The sequence below is a fragment of the Aegilops tauschii genome, chromosome 7 (genome assembly GCF_002575655.3).
Source record: "Aegilops tauschii subsp. strangulata cultivar AL8/78 chromosome 7, Aet v6.0, whole genome shotgun sequence".
Classification (NCBI taxonomy): domain Eukaryota; kingdom Viridiplantae; phylum Streptophyta; class Magnoliopsida; order Poales; family Poaceae; genus Aegilops; species Aegilops tauschii.
Genome location: NC_053041.3, coordinates 95,812,236 through 95,828,777, shown reverse-complemented (window position 1 = coordinate 95,828,777; position 16,542 = coordinate 95,812,236). Strand labels below are relative to the sequence as shown.

Sequence of the window (16,542 nt, the reverse complement as noted above, 5' to 3'; positions counted from 1 at the left end):
CAGATTTAAACAGTATTGTGAAATAGCACCATGTTTTTGTGCTGTTCGTAGGATGTGGGTGAGAATTTGGAGTACTAATGATTCCAATTAAGTTCTGATTACTCTCTGCATCCATGACCTTCGCCTTAGTTAAGCATCCTCCAATGCATTGCCAGTGTTAGTCACGGGAAGTTATTTGAGTCGAGTTGATGTTGCGTCTGTTGTGGCTACCTTGTGGTCAAACCGGATGCTGGAAAGGCGCAAATATCAGCAGGGAGGACGCTATCGATCTCATTTATCTACTGGGTTCAAATGCTTTCAGTGGGACACTTTTCAATTTATTTATTTTTGCACATTTTTGTATTGTTAGCGACCGCTGACAGCTTATTGGGTTGCCCAGCTTGACCTGTTAACCATGCCTGCCAGGCTGCCATCACCAACTATCATGATTAATTATTGACAAAGATTCCAACTTGTCTATTTTACAACAATTTCAGTGCTGACTGAAGACAGAAAATACGATATATAAAGAGTAGGATGGTGTCATTTTTTTAAACTTAAGATGCTTCCTGCTGCTTTCCTTGACTTGCTCATCTTGAGTTCTCCAAAGTTTAGATTAACAAATCTCAAGGGTTAATAAGAGCAATTATTGTACCGGTAAGACAGGCAAGGGGGATGCTAACCAGCCAGAAGGTGTGTATGCAAGTCTAAAGGGCATCAGGATTGCAAGACTGGCTGGTTCTTGTTGGCTTCAACAACGAAACTAACTTTCCCCAAATCTGGCTGGATCTACATCGACTACAAGCCAGGTGTGTTTCCCTTAATTTGGTTTTGTCCTCATTTCTGTTGTCAATATCCCAGGTTGTACTACTACATTCATCACCCTAACTAGGATGATGCGAAAATAAGCAGTTTTGCTTGACATGCCATTACAGGCCAGCTGGTGGTTGTTCTTTGGATCTGTAAAAGCAAGGACAACAAGGACATCTCAAGTTGAAGATTAAATCCAGCTACTTGTCATCAACAACATGGTAGTACACTCTCCAGTCATACCCATGACTATGAGAGTTCAGGATCTCTAAGATTAAGCTTCAGTTACAACAGGACCAGCCGAGCACAAGGTCTCTCTGTTTTTCTGTGAGGATCCATGAAACTATTCTGATGGTATCAGATTCAGAAATACACAAGGAGGTCAACAAGATGGACCAGATCTAAGCCATTACAAGGCAGGTGCGTCATCTGTCCCTAGTTTTCTTGCTATGTTAGGTAGTACACAGAACAATTAATCTCCCTCAGTGCAAAACAAGTATTACTCCTGCTGTATCTTGTGAAGTTAGCAAGCCTGGTATACTTTTTGATTAATGCATTGCGATTTCTTCCAGCACCATAAGCACAATAAAGATTTCTCCTGGAAGAAGGACGAGCTTCTTAACTTGTGATGGTGCCAAAATAAAGATCTAGCAAGTTGGCAGGTATGCTCAGGTTTTGATTGCCATCCTTTTAGTTAAAATCATTAGCTACAGTACAATATATTTGACACCTCTTAATGACTACCATGACATCATAGCTTTGCTTTCGTATTCATTTTCTGTATTGTGATACATCTTTGCTTAATCAATAGCTCTAGCCATTTGTTTCTCCATACATCTGAAGATATTGTAAGATAGATATTGGGAAAAATATGGAAATATACCCTGAACTGTTACATTAGTCAACCTCTTAAAATAGAACATTGATATTCGCAAGCTGGCGGCTACTGAGATTGGTTCCCCATTTTCTTGGTTCAAATTTCAACATTCGGGTCATTTTAACATGACCTGTGCGTATATGGAAGCGGAGCATGCATGCTAGGTTACTTGTTTGAGTGTCATTCTTTCTTGCTAGTTAATCACATTCAGTTTGACACAGTTGACTATAGCATAGTCCAAGTGTATAAAAATGATCTTTCTTTTGTAAGTACTGTTTTGTTTGAGTATGTGGGTTAGACTTAGGTAGGTTAACTATCTGTAATAAGAGTTTAGGATGATTTTTTTTTTCTTATTTCACTTCTCCATCGTGGTTGGAGGGTTTTAAAGTGTTCTGGCAAATGTTAGAAGAAATAGTTTAATTAATACATCAGTTACTTCATTTTGCAGTGGCCATTCTTATTATATTTAAGAAAAAATACAAGTAGTTCACCACCAAACAGTGAGACGTCAGTGAATATCAGAAAGAAATGGCAGAGATTGTGATTCTACTAGCCGTTAAAAAGATCGGAAACGCCTTGGCAAATGGAGCAGCGAACAAGGCCAGCGCACATTTTGCGAAGTATGGGACACAGCTACTAGAGCTACAGGGCAGCATGAATCGTGTTGTGAGGGAGCTTCGCGTGATGCATGATGTTCTCTGTCAAATGGACATTCGAAATCGCAACAATCAAGTATACGAGGGATGGTTGGAGGAGGTACGGAAAGTAGCACATGTGATGGAGGACATGGTGGATGAGTACTTGTATCTAGTTGGTCGGGAACATGATATAGGTTGTTGCTTTTACCTGAAAAAAGGGTTTAGAAAACCAAGATCTCTTCTTTCTTTGAACCAGATAGCTTTCAAGGTGAAGGAAATAGAGAAAGACCTTATGCACCTGTCAGAGACAAAAAACCGTTGGGTTCCCATGATAATCAATGGCGATACTAGTAGCTCGAATTACATTGTCAAGAGGTCCCAAGATCTAGCAAACATTTCACGTTCCCTTGATAAAGAAGATCTAGTGGGGGTGGATAAGAACAGAGAAAAACTAGGGCGGTGGTTGGCAGGTGATGATTTGGAATGCTCTGTGATAGCGTTGTTGGGGATGGGAGGGCTTGGTAAAACAGCTTTAGCTGCAAATGTCTACAGGAAGGAAAGAGAGAAATTCCATTACCATGCCTGGGTCTCCATCTCTCAAACTTATTCAAGAGAAGATGTCTTGAGGAGTATAATCAAGGAACTTTTCAGAGATAAAGTCAGTGTTCTATCTAACATTGCGGCCATGGACATAACATGTCTTGAAGAGACATTGAAGAAATTTCTGGAGGAACATAAGTGTTTGATCATATTGGATGATGTTTGGACACCAGAAGCATTTAATGACTTGTCTAGGGCACTTATTCATAATGATATGGGCAGCAGACTGGTAATAACAACAAGGGAAGGCGTTGTTGCTGCACTTGCTTCTCGAGGGCGTATCTTAACACTGGAAGCTTTACCAGAAGATAAGGCATGGGATCTCTTTTGTAAGAAAGCCTTCCCAAGAGATAGAAATCATGAATGTCCTGCGGAGTTGAGGCCTTTGTCTGAGGAAATAGTAAACAAGTGCAAAGGCTTGCCTCTTGTTATTGTGTTAGTTGGAAGCCTCTTGCATGTGCGTGATAAAACTATGGAAGAATGGAGAAGAATAAATGTCCAATTGAATTGGGAGCTGATTAACAATTCGAGTCTCGATCACATAAGGAATGTGCTGAAATTTGAGATGGGCTCTAGGCCCATGTAGCAATTTCTGAAAAATCTCTAAGGGCCCATGTGGGTTATATGGCACTAGGTGTAGTGGGAAGTTTAGTCCCACCCCGGAAGTGGAAGAGGAGTTGGACCTCCTTATAAGGGTTTCTCTTCTACATGCTATTGGAGCTTGAGAAGAGAAGAGGCCCTCGCGCACTCCTCCTCCGCCGCCCGCCGCGGGTTGCGGGATTGAGCCGAGCCGAGCCGAGCTTACACCTACGCGCTTATTTTTGCCAGGATCGTGGGCTGTCACGGACTCGGACGTGGGTCGAGCCCACGTCTCTCCACGCGGCTGCGCCTATAAGTGTGTGGTGTCTCCTAACCCTAGCCACCACGAACAGATCACATCTGCTCCACGCGCACGTCCACCGTCGTTCCCTTGCTGCTGCTGCCGCCGGTGACTCCATCCCGTCCGCCGCGTACACGGGAGACGGGAGAGCAGGTCTCCGAAACCACGCCCTTCTGATTCCTGTACGGGGTGAGGGGCGAATAGGTTTTTGGGCAGCGATTACGCGACTGCTCACTTCCGATCGTCTACTTCCTCTACGTCCGCGTCGCCTTCATCATCACCATGTCCACCGACGCCGAACGTGCCGCCGCCGAGAAAGCTGAAGCTGACAAGAAGGCCGCCGAGGACGCCGCTGCTGCCACCAAAGCCGCGGCCTCTGCATGGCCTACTGGAGGGTATAACTCGTTTATCCCGCTCCTACTGTTTTCTGTTTTAGCCATGCTAGCGTTATACGTAGATCTTTCTGCAATTAGCGTAGTATGTGCTACTTTGACTGAATGTCAGTATGCGATCATATGTGTCAATGCCATGCTAGTGATTTACTCGTGGATTAATTTAATCGAGAAATTGCCTATTTACTCAACAGAATGTCTTGCATTTGAGCTTCATCTATCTTCCAACACCCTTAAAAAGTTGTTTCCTATACTGTAGCTTATTTCCAGAAGACTATCTTTTCAAAAGGAAACAACTTGTACGGTTATGGATAGCAGAGGGGTTCATCGAGGAGAGGGGTGAAAGCACATTAGAAGAAGTGGCAGAAGGCTATCTGAAGGAGTTGATTGACAGGAACATGCTACAACTAGTTGAGAGGAATGGATTTGGTAGGATGAAGAAATTCAGAATGCATGATATTTTACGTGAATTGGCCGTTGATTTGTGCCACAAGAACTGTTTTGGTGTTACACGTGAGGCTAATTGTGGGGGGTATGTTGAGATGGATGGACGTCGATTGGTATTGCATAAATTAAACAAGGATATTCAGCAGTCATTTTCTAGTATACACAGACTTCGAACTATTGTTACACTGGACAACAACATGCCATCATTCACTCTACTACTTCTGCTATGTAAGGAGTCAAGATATATGACTGTGCTAGAATTAAGGGGTCTACCCATCAAGACAATTCCAGAAGCTATTGGAGATCTTTTTAATCTCCGCCATTTGGGTTTGCGTAACTCAAAAGTGAAGATGCTCCTGAGGTCTATTGAGAAGCTTTCAAATTTGTTGACACTGGACCTTTTTGCATCTGGCATACATGACTTGCCTAGTGGGATTGTGAAACTGAAGAAGCTTAGGCACTTGTTTGTTGAGAAAGTAATTGATCCATATTGGAAAGGGTTTCAATGTAGCAGTGGTATGTATATCCCCAATGGTCTTGGAAAGCTAACAAACTTGCAGACGCTTCAAGCATTGGAAGCACAAGATGATTCTCTTAGACATTTAGGGGAGCTGAGGCAACTGAGAAGCTTGAGGTTATTGAATGTGAAGCAAATGCATTGTGGACGCATCGGTGAGTCTCTACTTCAGATGCGGTGTTTGTCCAACCTATACGTGAATGCAAGTGATGAGAACGAGGTTCTCCTGTTAAATGTCCTCCTGCCAAGCTTGCAGAAGCTATCTTTGAGAGGACGGCTAGCGGAAGGGGCGTTGGACGAATCTCCTCTCTTTCAAGCTGTTGGGGGGCAGAACTTGTATTCATTGATTCTATTTTGGTCGCAGCTCAGAGAAGACCCCCTGCCATCCCTTTCTCAGCTGTCAAACTTGACTAGTCTACAGTTCACGAGAGCATACAACGGAGAGCAGCTCACATTTCTCATGGGGTGGTTTCCCAAACTGAAGATTCTTTATTTAACAGACCTGCCTAATCTGAATCGGCTAGAAATACAACAAGGTGCCATGGCAAGCCTGGAAAAATTATTCTTAGTCAACCTCAACAACATGACAGAGGTCCCACCTGGCATTGAGTTCCTCATTCCCCTTAAGTACCTAGCCTTGTACGAAATCACCAGTGACTTCTTGACCTTGCTGCGCCAATGTTCTGCAATTCGAGGGACGCGGTGGGCCTATTCGCTCCGAGATTGACCTGCCACTCATCCGGAAGTGTGTCGGCACGTAAGGCAGCCACACACCTTCCAACCAGTACTGCTACTTGGTTCCTTTGTTGTCTCGAATCTTACAACTTCGGCATGCTGATGTGATATGCTGTTGGTTATGCAGGTCAGTGCTGGAAGGAAGATGCTTCATTATTTGCACCCCATGCAGATCAAGGAAAAATAAGGGTTGAATTCAACGGACCTTCAGGGTTTCCTCTGCTTTGTCAAGACGTACTGTTGCACTGTTTGATGCTGTTTCCACCTCCACTATGGTGAATGAAATTCCATGTTCACTACCGCTAGTACAGTTCGTACGCCTTTTCTTGTGAAATTTGGAAATATTGCATGTTGATTAATTCCGGCCATGGCTTTTAAATAGCATGGCAGTTATCGTAAGACTGACTGAGTTGCTTTACATTCAGACTAATTCCCAGTAGTATGCTGTTTTGAATTATGCACTGATGTCCGTGTGTGTGTGCGCGCGCGCTTGTTGTGAACAATATACGGCATCGCCTATTTCAGTTGTGACTGTTAACTAAAAAAAAACCTTGGGTTTAAGTTTCATAATGCTCAGGTATTCATATTTATTGTCAATCAATCACTGGTTGCTGCCTTTAGTTGTTGCTGTGACTTGCTACTTTTTTTTTTTTGAGGCAATGTGACTTGCTACTTGGCTGCTCGGTTCTATATCCCCTAACTCTTATCGTTGACGCCTGTGTGTCATGGTTCCTTGAGCAATACATTGATGCAATGCAGAGACACGCTTATGGATCAACACAAGCAGTTGGCGATCCATGAGCTCCATGTAACAATCAATTTTCCAGCGATCAATCAGTATCTGCAACCCCTGAATCCAAACTATACAGAAGATATCGACAATCGCCCTTCCCTGAAAAATTACTATGCAGACTTTCGACATGAGATATATTAATCGAGGTGCATGTAAGTGAAAATCTTTAAAGTTCAAACAAAACTGCTCGTGACGGTAAGCTTGACAAGTACTCCCTCTGTTCCTAAATATTTGTCTTTCTAGACATTTCAACAAGTGACTACATACGGAGCAAAATGAGTGAATCTACACTCGACTTGTCTCTCTGAAGCAGACACAGACATGCTTGGTCTCTGGGAGCCTCCTAATCGGTGTAAACACATATGTGAGAACTGAGAGATCAAAACATATAAGGCATGACTAGAAAAATCAATGATTTGATGCTATCATGCACTAGAAGCATATAAATTTTATTTGTGAAAATCTACATGCTTTCTGGGCAAGATTTGGGTGCACAAATTTAATGCCGTGAAACATTGTTGTGGTGCAACACTACATGTCTACATTATAAGCATATGGTAAAGTAAAGGAAGCATGATTCTTTCTCTTAACAAGAAACGCTAATTTGCTACTTTTGAAGCGGTTGCTATTCACCAATTGAAGCATACACTATAGCCCGAAGAAGCATATGTCTAACAATGTAAACAATGGAGAAGAAGCATGAAAACAGTGCCCTGGGTATATAAGAACTATTACTTAGAATCATGGATATTTAAAAGGCAATACAAAACAAAAAATGCGGCCAACATGGGAAAACATATTTTTTCCTATAAATACCAAATGCACATATATTCATTGATGATTTAGTGATTCACCACATAATGTACAGAGCAAAATCACCCGCCGGAAAATGGAAAGCAATATATGCACATAGAGAAAATCAAATAATACTAGAGAACATGTATATGTTTGGAAATCAACTAGCACTATACAAGGATAAGAGACTATACCTAGGTCAGATGAGGATGGTGCCTGTGGGGTGGGACGAATCCTGCAATCTTCGATGGTTGCCATCATATTTGAACCGAGACAGCGCATCCAAGCGATGGAATGAAGGCCGCGGGGCCCAAACCTAGTGGAGATGACCGGGACGATGACGGGCTAGTGGGTGAGCCTGTGACCGTCATGGATAATGGTGGGCAGGCAATGGACGAGAGACAATGAAGTAGGTGATCAGGGCAGCGATGGGGTTGAGAACAACCAATGGATGTGACAACACGGTATCGCAGTGCGTCTCAGGGCCGCAAGGGGCACAAGGTCAATTCATGCAGGAGAGATTCGGGGCAGCGAGGGGATTGGAGAGGTTGGCGATGGAGACAGGACAATGAAGGAATTTGGGACAATTACATTCCGTTTGGGAGGGTTTATGGGTGGACCTAGCAAGAAAGTCGGGAGGGGTTTCGTAAAAAATGAAATCAGAAGATTTGTGCAGATATCAATGGATTTGGGAAAGCAACCCATGCCGTGGGTTGAAAAAGAATCGATGGAGCATGATAGGCCTTACGAATTGATCCTGCCAGATGTTTGGTAGAAAGCGTTTGCAATTAAGTACTAGTAAGCGTGCACGTGCAGCACACGTCTTGACATTAAATGTTAATAACCATTGTATTATTGGCTATTGTACATTTTCACTATAATTTTAAATATTTTGGTAACCGCAATAACAATCCAGCGCAAAATATTGAAGTAGTACTATGTAAAATATATCACACAAACTAAAATATCAGAAATATCTTTCGACAAAAATATATTTGTTGAAACAATGCTCCAATAATTATCTTCATCCATTGTTTAGATCATACATAGTGTTGTCGAAACTCTACCGGTGCAAGGTTCAAATCATGAAAGAGCTATACCTTTACACACATTTCAGCAAAAGATATCAAAAGAGTGAACTTCCAGTCCGAGATACCATTACATTAACAGAAATTCATAGCAGAAATCACCATTGTGAACTACTAAAAAGCAATGCACCCCCGCCTAACAAATGCTCTCGGCGTCGTTAGAAATCAGGGTAAGCATCTACTATTTTAGCAAATTAATTAGAACCCCCATAATTTTATATAGATTACAGAGATAACACACATCCTAGAAAGACAGTCTCAATACCATTGACATACTCTCTTATCTCTTTCTGAAAGAATAAATAAAAAGAATAAGAAAAAATATTGAAATTCTGAAATTTTTCCAAAATTTATCTCATTGAAATAATAAAAATTTAAGAATGGGTTTAGTTGGTTAAATTCAAAAAGATAATCACATAACTTCATTACCACAACATGAATTCATCACCACTCATGAGCATGCCAACATTACGACCACACAAATCAGAAGCTTGTGAAGAGAATTGACAAATCAGTATTTTTAGTCTTCAGGAACATACAGACGTTTCCTTACCAAGCAGCGGTGGCACATAAAATTCCATATATAGTTCTGATGTGGAGAAGCTTCGCAAGAACTGTTACAACCCCTTGGCCTTGCTTTCGTCATCTTTTTTAAGGTTGTTGCCCAACTGAATAACTATTTCACAAAATCACCTTCACGTTCACTTTCTGATAGTTCATTAGTTTCTACTTCTTGGAGACGATCAAGCACAAGTTTCTAAGTTTTCCAGTGTGTTGGCTGATCACAAATGCAAATCGATAGGCATGGAGTATGCGCCTGAAGTGAGGAGCATATCAACATTGTAAGATTAACCGATACGTTTGATGACGAAAAAGAGACGAAATTATAGTTTATCAGACTGCCTGAGTACTTCGAGATGCATCAGTACCCTTTACAAAAGAACAACACCGGGAAATAGTTTGAAGCTACCGATACGTTTCATGACGTAAAAGAGATAAATTTATATTAGACTGAGTGAGTACATCATGTTGCATAGTTTGAAGCTACCGATACGTTTCATGACGTAAGAGAGACAAAATTACCCCGGGTTTTTTTCTAGGCAACCTGAAGAAAATCGATTGATGGTACAAAGTCATGGTTTGTAGCCTAGGTTTGGTTCAATGTGTAATCCAACATGTGGAAAGGATATGAATAGTTGGATATATATTATCGACTAAGCAACTCCAGAAGAATTATCAGCTAATCATCTAAAACGACATAAGGCCACCATCCAAACATGTATGATTGCAAGTATGGCGGGAAGCTAGTTTGTCCATTGTGATGCTAATTGCTGCGATCCAAACATGACGCACACATAACATTGTCCAACTACAAGGTTGAATGTTGTTTAGCCACTACTATTTTATATTTGTTCCAAGTCATAGCTCGGTAAAGATCATGAATTATATGAAATATTATTGCACTGTTCATTTAAACGCCCCCGTTATGTATTAGAACAGATAGATCATACAAACTGAAAAAGGCAAAGTTGTGACTCTGCTATTAAGTTTCAAATCATTAGTGAACCTGTATCTTATTTATTTTTGGTAACAACTCGAAGGTCTTAGGCCAATCTTTTCCTTGATTTATTTATGAGCAAATTCATGATTATGGTTAGAAATAAAGAAAACCAGTGGAGATGCTTCGTGATAACATGGTTCTTTTACCTAAGCTGTGTGACCCAGATATAAGCTGCTAACAGTCACTTGATTGATTTCCGATTTGGTCAACAATTGATTTCTCTTACAAAGTCGTTCTCTTTTTGCACGATTGGATTCTCTCATTTTTGTGAATACTAACCTGTACTCCTATGCTAACTATCGTGATGTTCACAACAATGCTAGTGCTTTATTTCTGTCTTTGGAATTGACACATCTGCTATTATCTAGTCCTACAGAAAAACCCGTTGCTTACATTATATTGAATACATGAACGTAGTAAAAAACAAGACCTATCTTAATATAATAGACTAATATTGTCTTCCAAATAAAATCAGTCAAAACAAAATGATAACAAAAAATTTAAAAGGCACATGCCCTAGGAAAATCCTTATTTCACATATATCTACTAATTGATTCTCTATTTGCGCATGACGACGGACACATAGTGAAGCTTGACGGATCCCATGAACAGTCTGCCACCTTTCCTCTCCACCACCTCGGTTGGCCTCACACCCTTCGGTCCCCGCATCTCCTCGATTATTTTTCCATCGGCGTCGATCCTCAATGCTAGCAGGTGGCTATCAACGCCAAAGGGGAGCTCAGCCTTCTCACGGTGCAGTGCCACCCAGTATCCTCCTTTCTTGTCGGGCCTCACATTGTCTGGATAACCTGGGAGGTCGGCGAATAGCTCCATGGTGCCCGCCTTGGAGCCCTTGATCCAGTATCGTAGCAGCTTACACGGCCCGGTCGATGAGATGATTAGATGTGTTCGATCAGCGCTGATGGAGAGGCCATTGGGGTAAGTGATGTCGGCCTGGAGCACGACGGCCTTTCCTGTCCGTGGGTCATACCTCAGTAGCCGACCCGTCGAGTCTCCGGTTCTTGTCACCATCTCATGCTGTGACCTATTGTAGTTCCTGGAGCTGTCCGTGAAGTAGACCTCGCCGGTTACCTGGTCGATGTCCACCCCGTTGGTGAAGCGGAGAGGCACGCCATCAACCTCCGTGACAAGCACAGTGGCCTCCCCGCCGCCCGGCGCGACCCGCATGAGTCCCTTGTAGGCGTCGGCCACGTAGAGGTACCCGGACTTGAGGTGGAACCGCAGACCGAGCGGCCGGCCGCAGTGGCCCTCGGTGGCAGTCTCCGGGCGAAGGAGAGACGCCGTGCACGCCTCGCTGCTGTAGTCGGGGTTGTAGGTGTACGTCGACCAGCCGAGCTTGTCGCCGTTCCACTTAAGCACGCGGCCGTCGGACACGCCGCTGTATGGACCCTGGCCTTTGGCGTCGAAGGCGACGCTCTCCGGGCCGCGCAGCAGCCCGCGTGGCAGCGGCAGGTGGCGCGTCCGCGTGGCGTCGATGCTGGGGACGCCGGCGGCCGCGGCAGTGCTGGGCGGGAAGCAAAAGATTAGGAGCAGTACGGCGAGAGAGATAGTCGCCGCGGCGACACCCCGCGTGCCGCTCGCCATGTCGATTTGCTTCGCTAGCTGTCTCGAGAGCTTGTGTTTCTTCTGGTCGATGGATTGGTTGTTTGGTGGAGAGAACAGGGGTGCCTCTGTTCTTATATTAGGACGGAGGGGTTCGAGTCCCGGCAAGAGTCGGCCGTCCTCCTCGGCGACGGCGAGAGTACAAGTCCCTATCCGTGTCCTCGAGTTATTCCGATTCAACCTGGTCCTTGCGACTCGCTGTGCTGCTTTTTGTCCGTGTTTTTATCCTCCTTTTTTTTTGCGTTGACGGATTTTTTTTAACACAAAGTTCCATGTTGAAGAAAAATGTTAAAATTTAGCACAAAGTTTATCATTTTTGTTTTAAAAACATTTTAACTAGTGCCGTGAACACTCATCTAAACACACTAAAATGTTTCATGGACTGTGTGGTAAGGTTAGTATAAAGTTGAGACATTTATTTTCGGGCGGAGGGAGTATAATAGTACTCCCTCTGTAAACAAATATAAGAGTATTTAGGTCACTATAAATTAGTTATCTAAATGCTTTTATATTTCTTTACAGAGGGAGTATATATCAAGTTCTTGTTATCTACTAAACCATTTTCGTATGTGAATAATATTTTTAAACTTGTGTGAACGTTTTGCTTGGCACACATTTATATTTCATTCAACTTACATGAACACTTTTTTTCAAAGATGGTAGAACACATTTATCTCATGCAAAACACTTTATCTACTGAAACAATTTTTTGAATTTACATGAACAACTGTTGAAAACACATGAATATTGTACTTCCCATACATGAATAACTTTCATAACCGATGCCGTCATACTTCAAAGATATTCATTTGCACAAAACATATCTCGAAATCATTCATAATGATGTAACATTCAAAATATTTTAACAAGTGACATGAATATTTTTGAAATACATTAACATATTACATGCATAGCAGAATATATTTTGAGGTATTTTGTTACACACTAACAATTTATCTCCTCTAAATTGTTTTAAACAAAATTGCGTCAACATTATACTCCCTCCGTTCCCAAATATAAGTCTTTTTAGAGATTCCAACAAGTGACTACATACGAAGCAAAATGAGTGAATCTACACTTTAAAATATGTCTACATACATCTGTATGTTGTAGTCCATTTGAAATGTCTAAAAAGACTTATATTTGACATGCATGTATATTTTATTAAACATTCATGAACTCTTTTTTCATAGATGTTGGAACACATTAGTTCCATGCAAAACATTTTCATCCATTGAAATATATCTTATATCTTATCTATATCTACTAATAAAGACAAAACTGCTTGTACTCGTCCATCTGAAATTTTGAAAAAAAGACGATGAGTATTCGTAGAATCAACCCGTATTCCTGTCGCCGTCGAGTAGTTTCTTTTTCCTGAACGCAGGAGGAACTCTTTGTGCTTGTGATATGGTCCTCAACTGCCCTGCCACTTCCTCTATTTGGGCCACACTCCTAATTGGGCTGAGATTAGCGGGTGTTCGTCGACCCTATTTTCTATACTTTTTAGTTTTTTGTTCCTTTTGTGTTTTTATTATATAAAATATTTTTTATTCTTTATCATAAATTTTTTTAGTGCCTTTTGGGTTTCATAATTAGATTAATTATTATGAATCCATTAAAGAAAATGGTCAAGCAATTTTCACCGATCTACACATAGTACAATGCTTGTTTTTATATTATAACTTTTTTCTATTAAAAATAAATTAAAATTTAATATAACTAAGTTTGTCATCTTTTCTATAAAACATTTTCGCAACTGACATGAACACTTTTCAAAATACATTAACTCATTTCATGGATAGTAAAATATGCACTAACACACATCAGGCCCATATGTTTAATGCAGCAGCTAATGGCACTGATTTGACTTGATTGCCTGAGGAAGAGAGGAAAGAAAAGAGAAGATAGAACCTACTGTATTATTTGAGTGGACCAAAGCAGACCCTGCCAGCAACGATTTGAGTTGTTAAAACAGACATACACGTAGTAGTCCACATATACAAGTATATAGTGCAGTTGGAGTAAAATTAATTGAGCAAGAAAGAAAGAAAGAGAGTTTCTGTGGCAGTGAAAAAGAAGACTGTTTCCTTCCTTGCTCTTGTATACAGATCCGAGCTGAAAGAGAGTTTCTGGTGCCTCCACTTGGCGGCGGGGCGGTCCGGTGGTGCTGGGTGGCCGGTTTCGCGACCCCGGCCCAAATCTGGGCCCATAGGGCCCCATCTGGGTCCTAGCGGGCCGGCTACAGCTCGGCCTTGACGCTCTCTGTGCGGAGAGGCAGGGGAGCGGCTTGGACAGGGGCGGCAACGCCGACGGCGTGCCGGCTGCAGCGCGAAGGCGGGAACTTTACGGGCCTCGGAGATCCCGGCCTGGCCTGTGCGGCCACGGGCCTGGTATGTTCCTGCTATTGCCTCCGGCCAGCTACCGTCGTTGACGGTGGAGGTGGGGCCCACACGCGTGCCGACGATGTTGTTGCCCTAGTCCCGGCTCCTCTTCTTCATTGTGCAGGTCATGCTTCGCGTTGCCGTGGTGAGACAGCGTGGGAAGCTTCTTGACCGGGTTGGCGCAGGGTGGTGCTCGGTTTGGTGGCGAGCTCCGGAGTGCCCGAGGTGGAGGTTGGGATTGGGAGAAATCCCAGTTGGCTTGGCCGACACCGACGCGGTGGCGCATGAGGGTGCCGCCGGACCTTCTGGAGGGCGTCGGGGCTACCCTTCCTCTCTCCTCACCGCGTACCGGGGGAAACCCTTGACAGCAGCGTCGTCGTCGTCGCGTCCCTTCTTGGAGGTGTTGATTGGTACCGGCGCTTCGGAGGCCCGGAGCTTGGTGGGTGATCTCTGGTGGATGCAGCCGTCACGAGGCTTCTTCATTTTTTGTCGATCCGCCGTTGTCGGCATTTGTTTCTCTTGTATTTTCTCTTTCATTTCTATTGGGCGTGACTGTGCTGCTTCCGCCCTAGCACCTATCGTTCGTTGTCTCGGTTGGTTGCTTTGTATACAAAGCGGGGATCCCTTTTCGGTATACAGATCCGAGCTGAAACAGACCCAAAGACTAGTTTTTTAACAAGAAAGTAAGATAGAAAGAAAGAACGAAAGATGGTTATGTTTCTTCTCCTGGTGAAACCGGTTGGTCTGGATTCAAGTTCTGGAGTTAACATGGAGCGGTCGCATGTTTGCTAGATTTTATTTTAGTCTTTCAGGCGCTATGCTTTTAGTGATACAACGTTTGTGTTGACAAGACGAGTCAACATATTTGCTAGATTTGTTTTTGTCGGGGTTTGTGTTTTCTCAAAAAAGAAAAGGTATTAGTGACCGCCATTGATTGATTAAGTGAGCCTTCCTTGGTTGTTGACCATGAGACAGTGTAAACAGCACACCTTTGCTTTGGGTTTGGTCTTCCATTTCCATTTGGTGGTGGATTCAGTTAGTTAGTAGGATACTAGTAGTAACTTGCTAGTATGAGTATGAAATAAAAAGAGCAACTTGCAGTCGGATACTAGCTGCGAGCCATCCGATCACGTTCACACGGCCGTGATATGTGCGAACCTAGGACAATTTTGGCACTTTTCGTGGGGGCGCGAGCGATTTGAGGGGGGGGGGGGGGGGGGGGGGGGCGGACGAAACATGAGCTGCTGGAGTGTTGACCATGATTTCCTCTCCACCTCGGGTAGAATTTCCCATCATATGGTTGGCCCAGAGTGCGCTCTACGTCCAGTATTTTAGACCAAAAAATAGATACCAAAGCTTGGCATCAAACTCAAAACCAACGTGATGAGTACTAATAGCTATACTAGCCAACAAGACTACCACCTAGTTGGTATATTTGAACTACAATCTTATTTGTATGAAGGAAACCTTACCAAGGTTTGGGCAGCGTAGGGGAGTGAATTGGTTCACCCATTCTTATTTTCACACCGGTTCACTGCTCGGTTTTTTTTTCACTTACTTGATTTTTGGTCTCCCAATTCTTTTTTCGTGTGGGTATTATCATTACACCCCGGTTCACCAAGTGTTTTTCTTCACTCACTCGATTTTCAAGTCTCTTTTTTTGCATGGGAACTTTTATTCCCACACCGCCTCACTTAACTTTTTTCCACTCACCTGGTTACCAGTTTCCCGATTTTGCTTGCTACGGGGGATGGGGGGACAAAGACATTGCATGGACCGGGATTTGAACTCGGGTCTATTGAGTTGCTACTGACCCCAATAATCAACTCAACCATCTTTGGTTGTTACCCACTATACGTAAACAAGGTATTCAAACCCTTATCTTTACTACCATATCAGAAAAGGTTGTTTTTTTCTTTTTTATTGGGTTTCTCTAGTCCATCAATGCATCACATTTTGTAACCATAGATGATGTCGGTAATGGAGAGGCTACCCGAGGACAAGGTTGATTTCAACAATTCTCGCGAGATACAGTAGTCGAGGTAATTATGCAGTTACCCAATAGCACATGGTGAAGTTTTGAAGTTGTTCATGGTATAGTTACCAATTTGGTTATTATGTAGTTATTGGGTTGTTCTTGCTATAGTTATCAGGTTATTCGTTTATAGTTACCAGACTTGTCATACTAAAGTTAGCAAACTGCTCATGCTATAGTTAACAGGCTGCTCATGTCATAGTTATCAAACTGCTCATGCTAAAGTTATTAGGATGCCCATGCTATAGCTACATACATAAGGATTATGTACTTATCAGGCTGCCCGAGCTATAGTTTCTCTCTATTCCTTGGCGATCGTGGCTGGTTTGTCAACTTGTGATGGAGGGGAGGAAAGAGGGGCTAGCCCTCCCCCCTTTCCATCCCTAGG

At 42.8% G+C, this 16,542-nt stretch overlaps 2 protein-coding genes across 4 annotated transcripts; one reads left to right on the top strand and one right to left on the bottom strand.

Annotated features, from left to right (window-relative positions):
• Positions 1-471: 471 nt before the first annotated feature.
• LOC109749050 (disease resistance protein RPM1) lies at positions 472-6,434 on the top strand. 3 transcript variants are annotated; one of them, XM_073504689.1, is made up of 4 exons: positions 472-788; positions 915-1,209; positions 1,362-1,451; positions 2,115-4,439. In XM_073504689.1, exon 4 carries the CDS (start codon positions 2,195-2,197, stop codon positions 3,488-3,490), a length of 1,296 nt encoding a protein of 431 aa, XP_073360790.1. In that variant the 5' UTR covers positions 472-788; positions 915-1,209; positions 1,362-1,451; positions 2,115-2,194; the 3' UTR covers positions 3,491-4,439. The 3 variants fall into 3 exon arrangements, 2 of the variants coding, with proteins under 2 accessions (XP_073360790.1, XP_073360789.1); XR_002229516.4 differs by lacking the exon at positions 2,115-4,439 and adding an exon at positions 6,003-6,434 and having other exon boundaries at positions 502-788; XM_073504688.1 differs by lacking the exons at positions 472-788; positions 915-1,209; positions 1,362-1,451 and adding an exon at positions 6,003-6,434 and having other exon boundaries at positions 3,503-4,179; positions 4,436-5,897.
• A 4,236-nt stretch (positions 6,435-10,670) lies between these two features.
• On the bottom strand, positions 10,671-11,717 carry LOC109749049 (protein STRICTOSIDINE SYNTHASE-LIKE 10-like). The gene has a single exon (XM_020308049.1). It carries the CDS (start codon positions 11,715-11,717, stop codon positions 10,671-10,673), a length of 1,047 nt encoding a protein of 348 aa, XP_020163638.1.
• Positions 11,718-16,542: the final 4,825 nt, after the last annotated feature.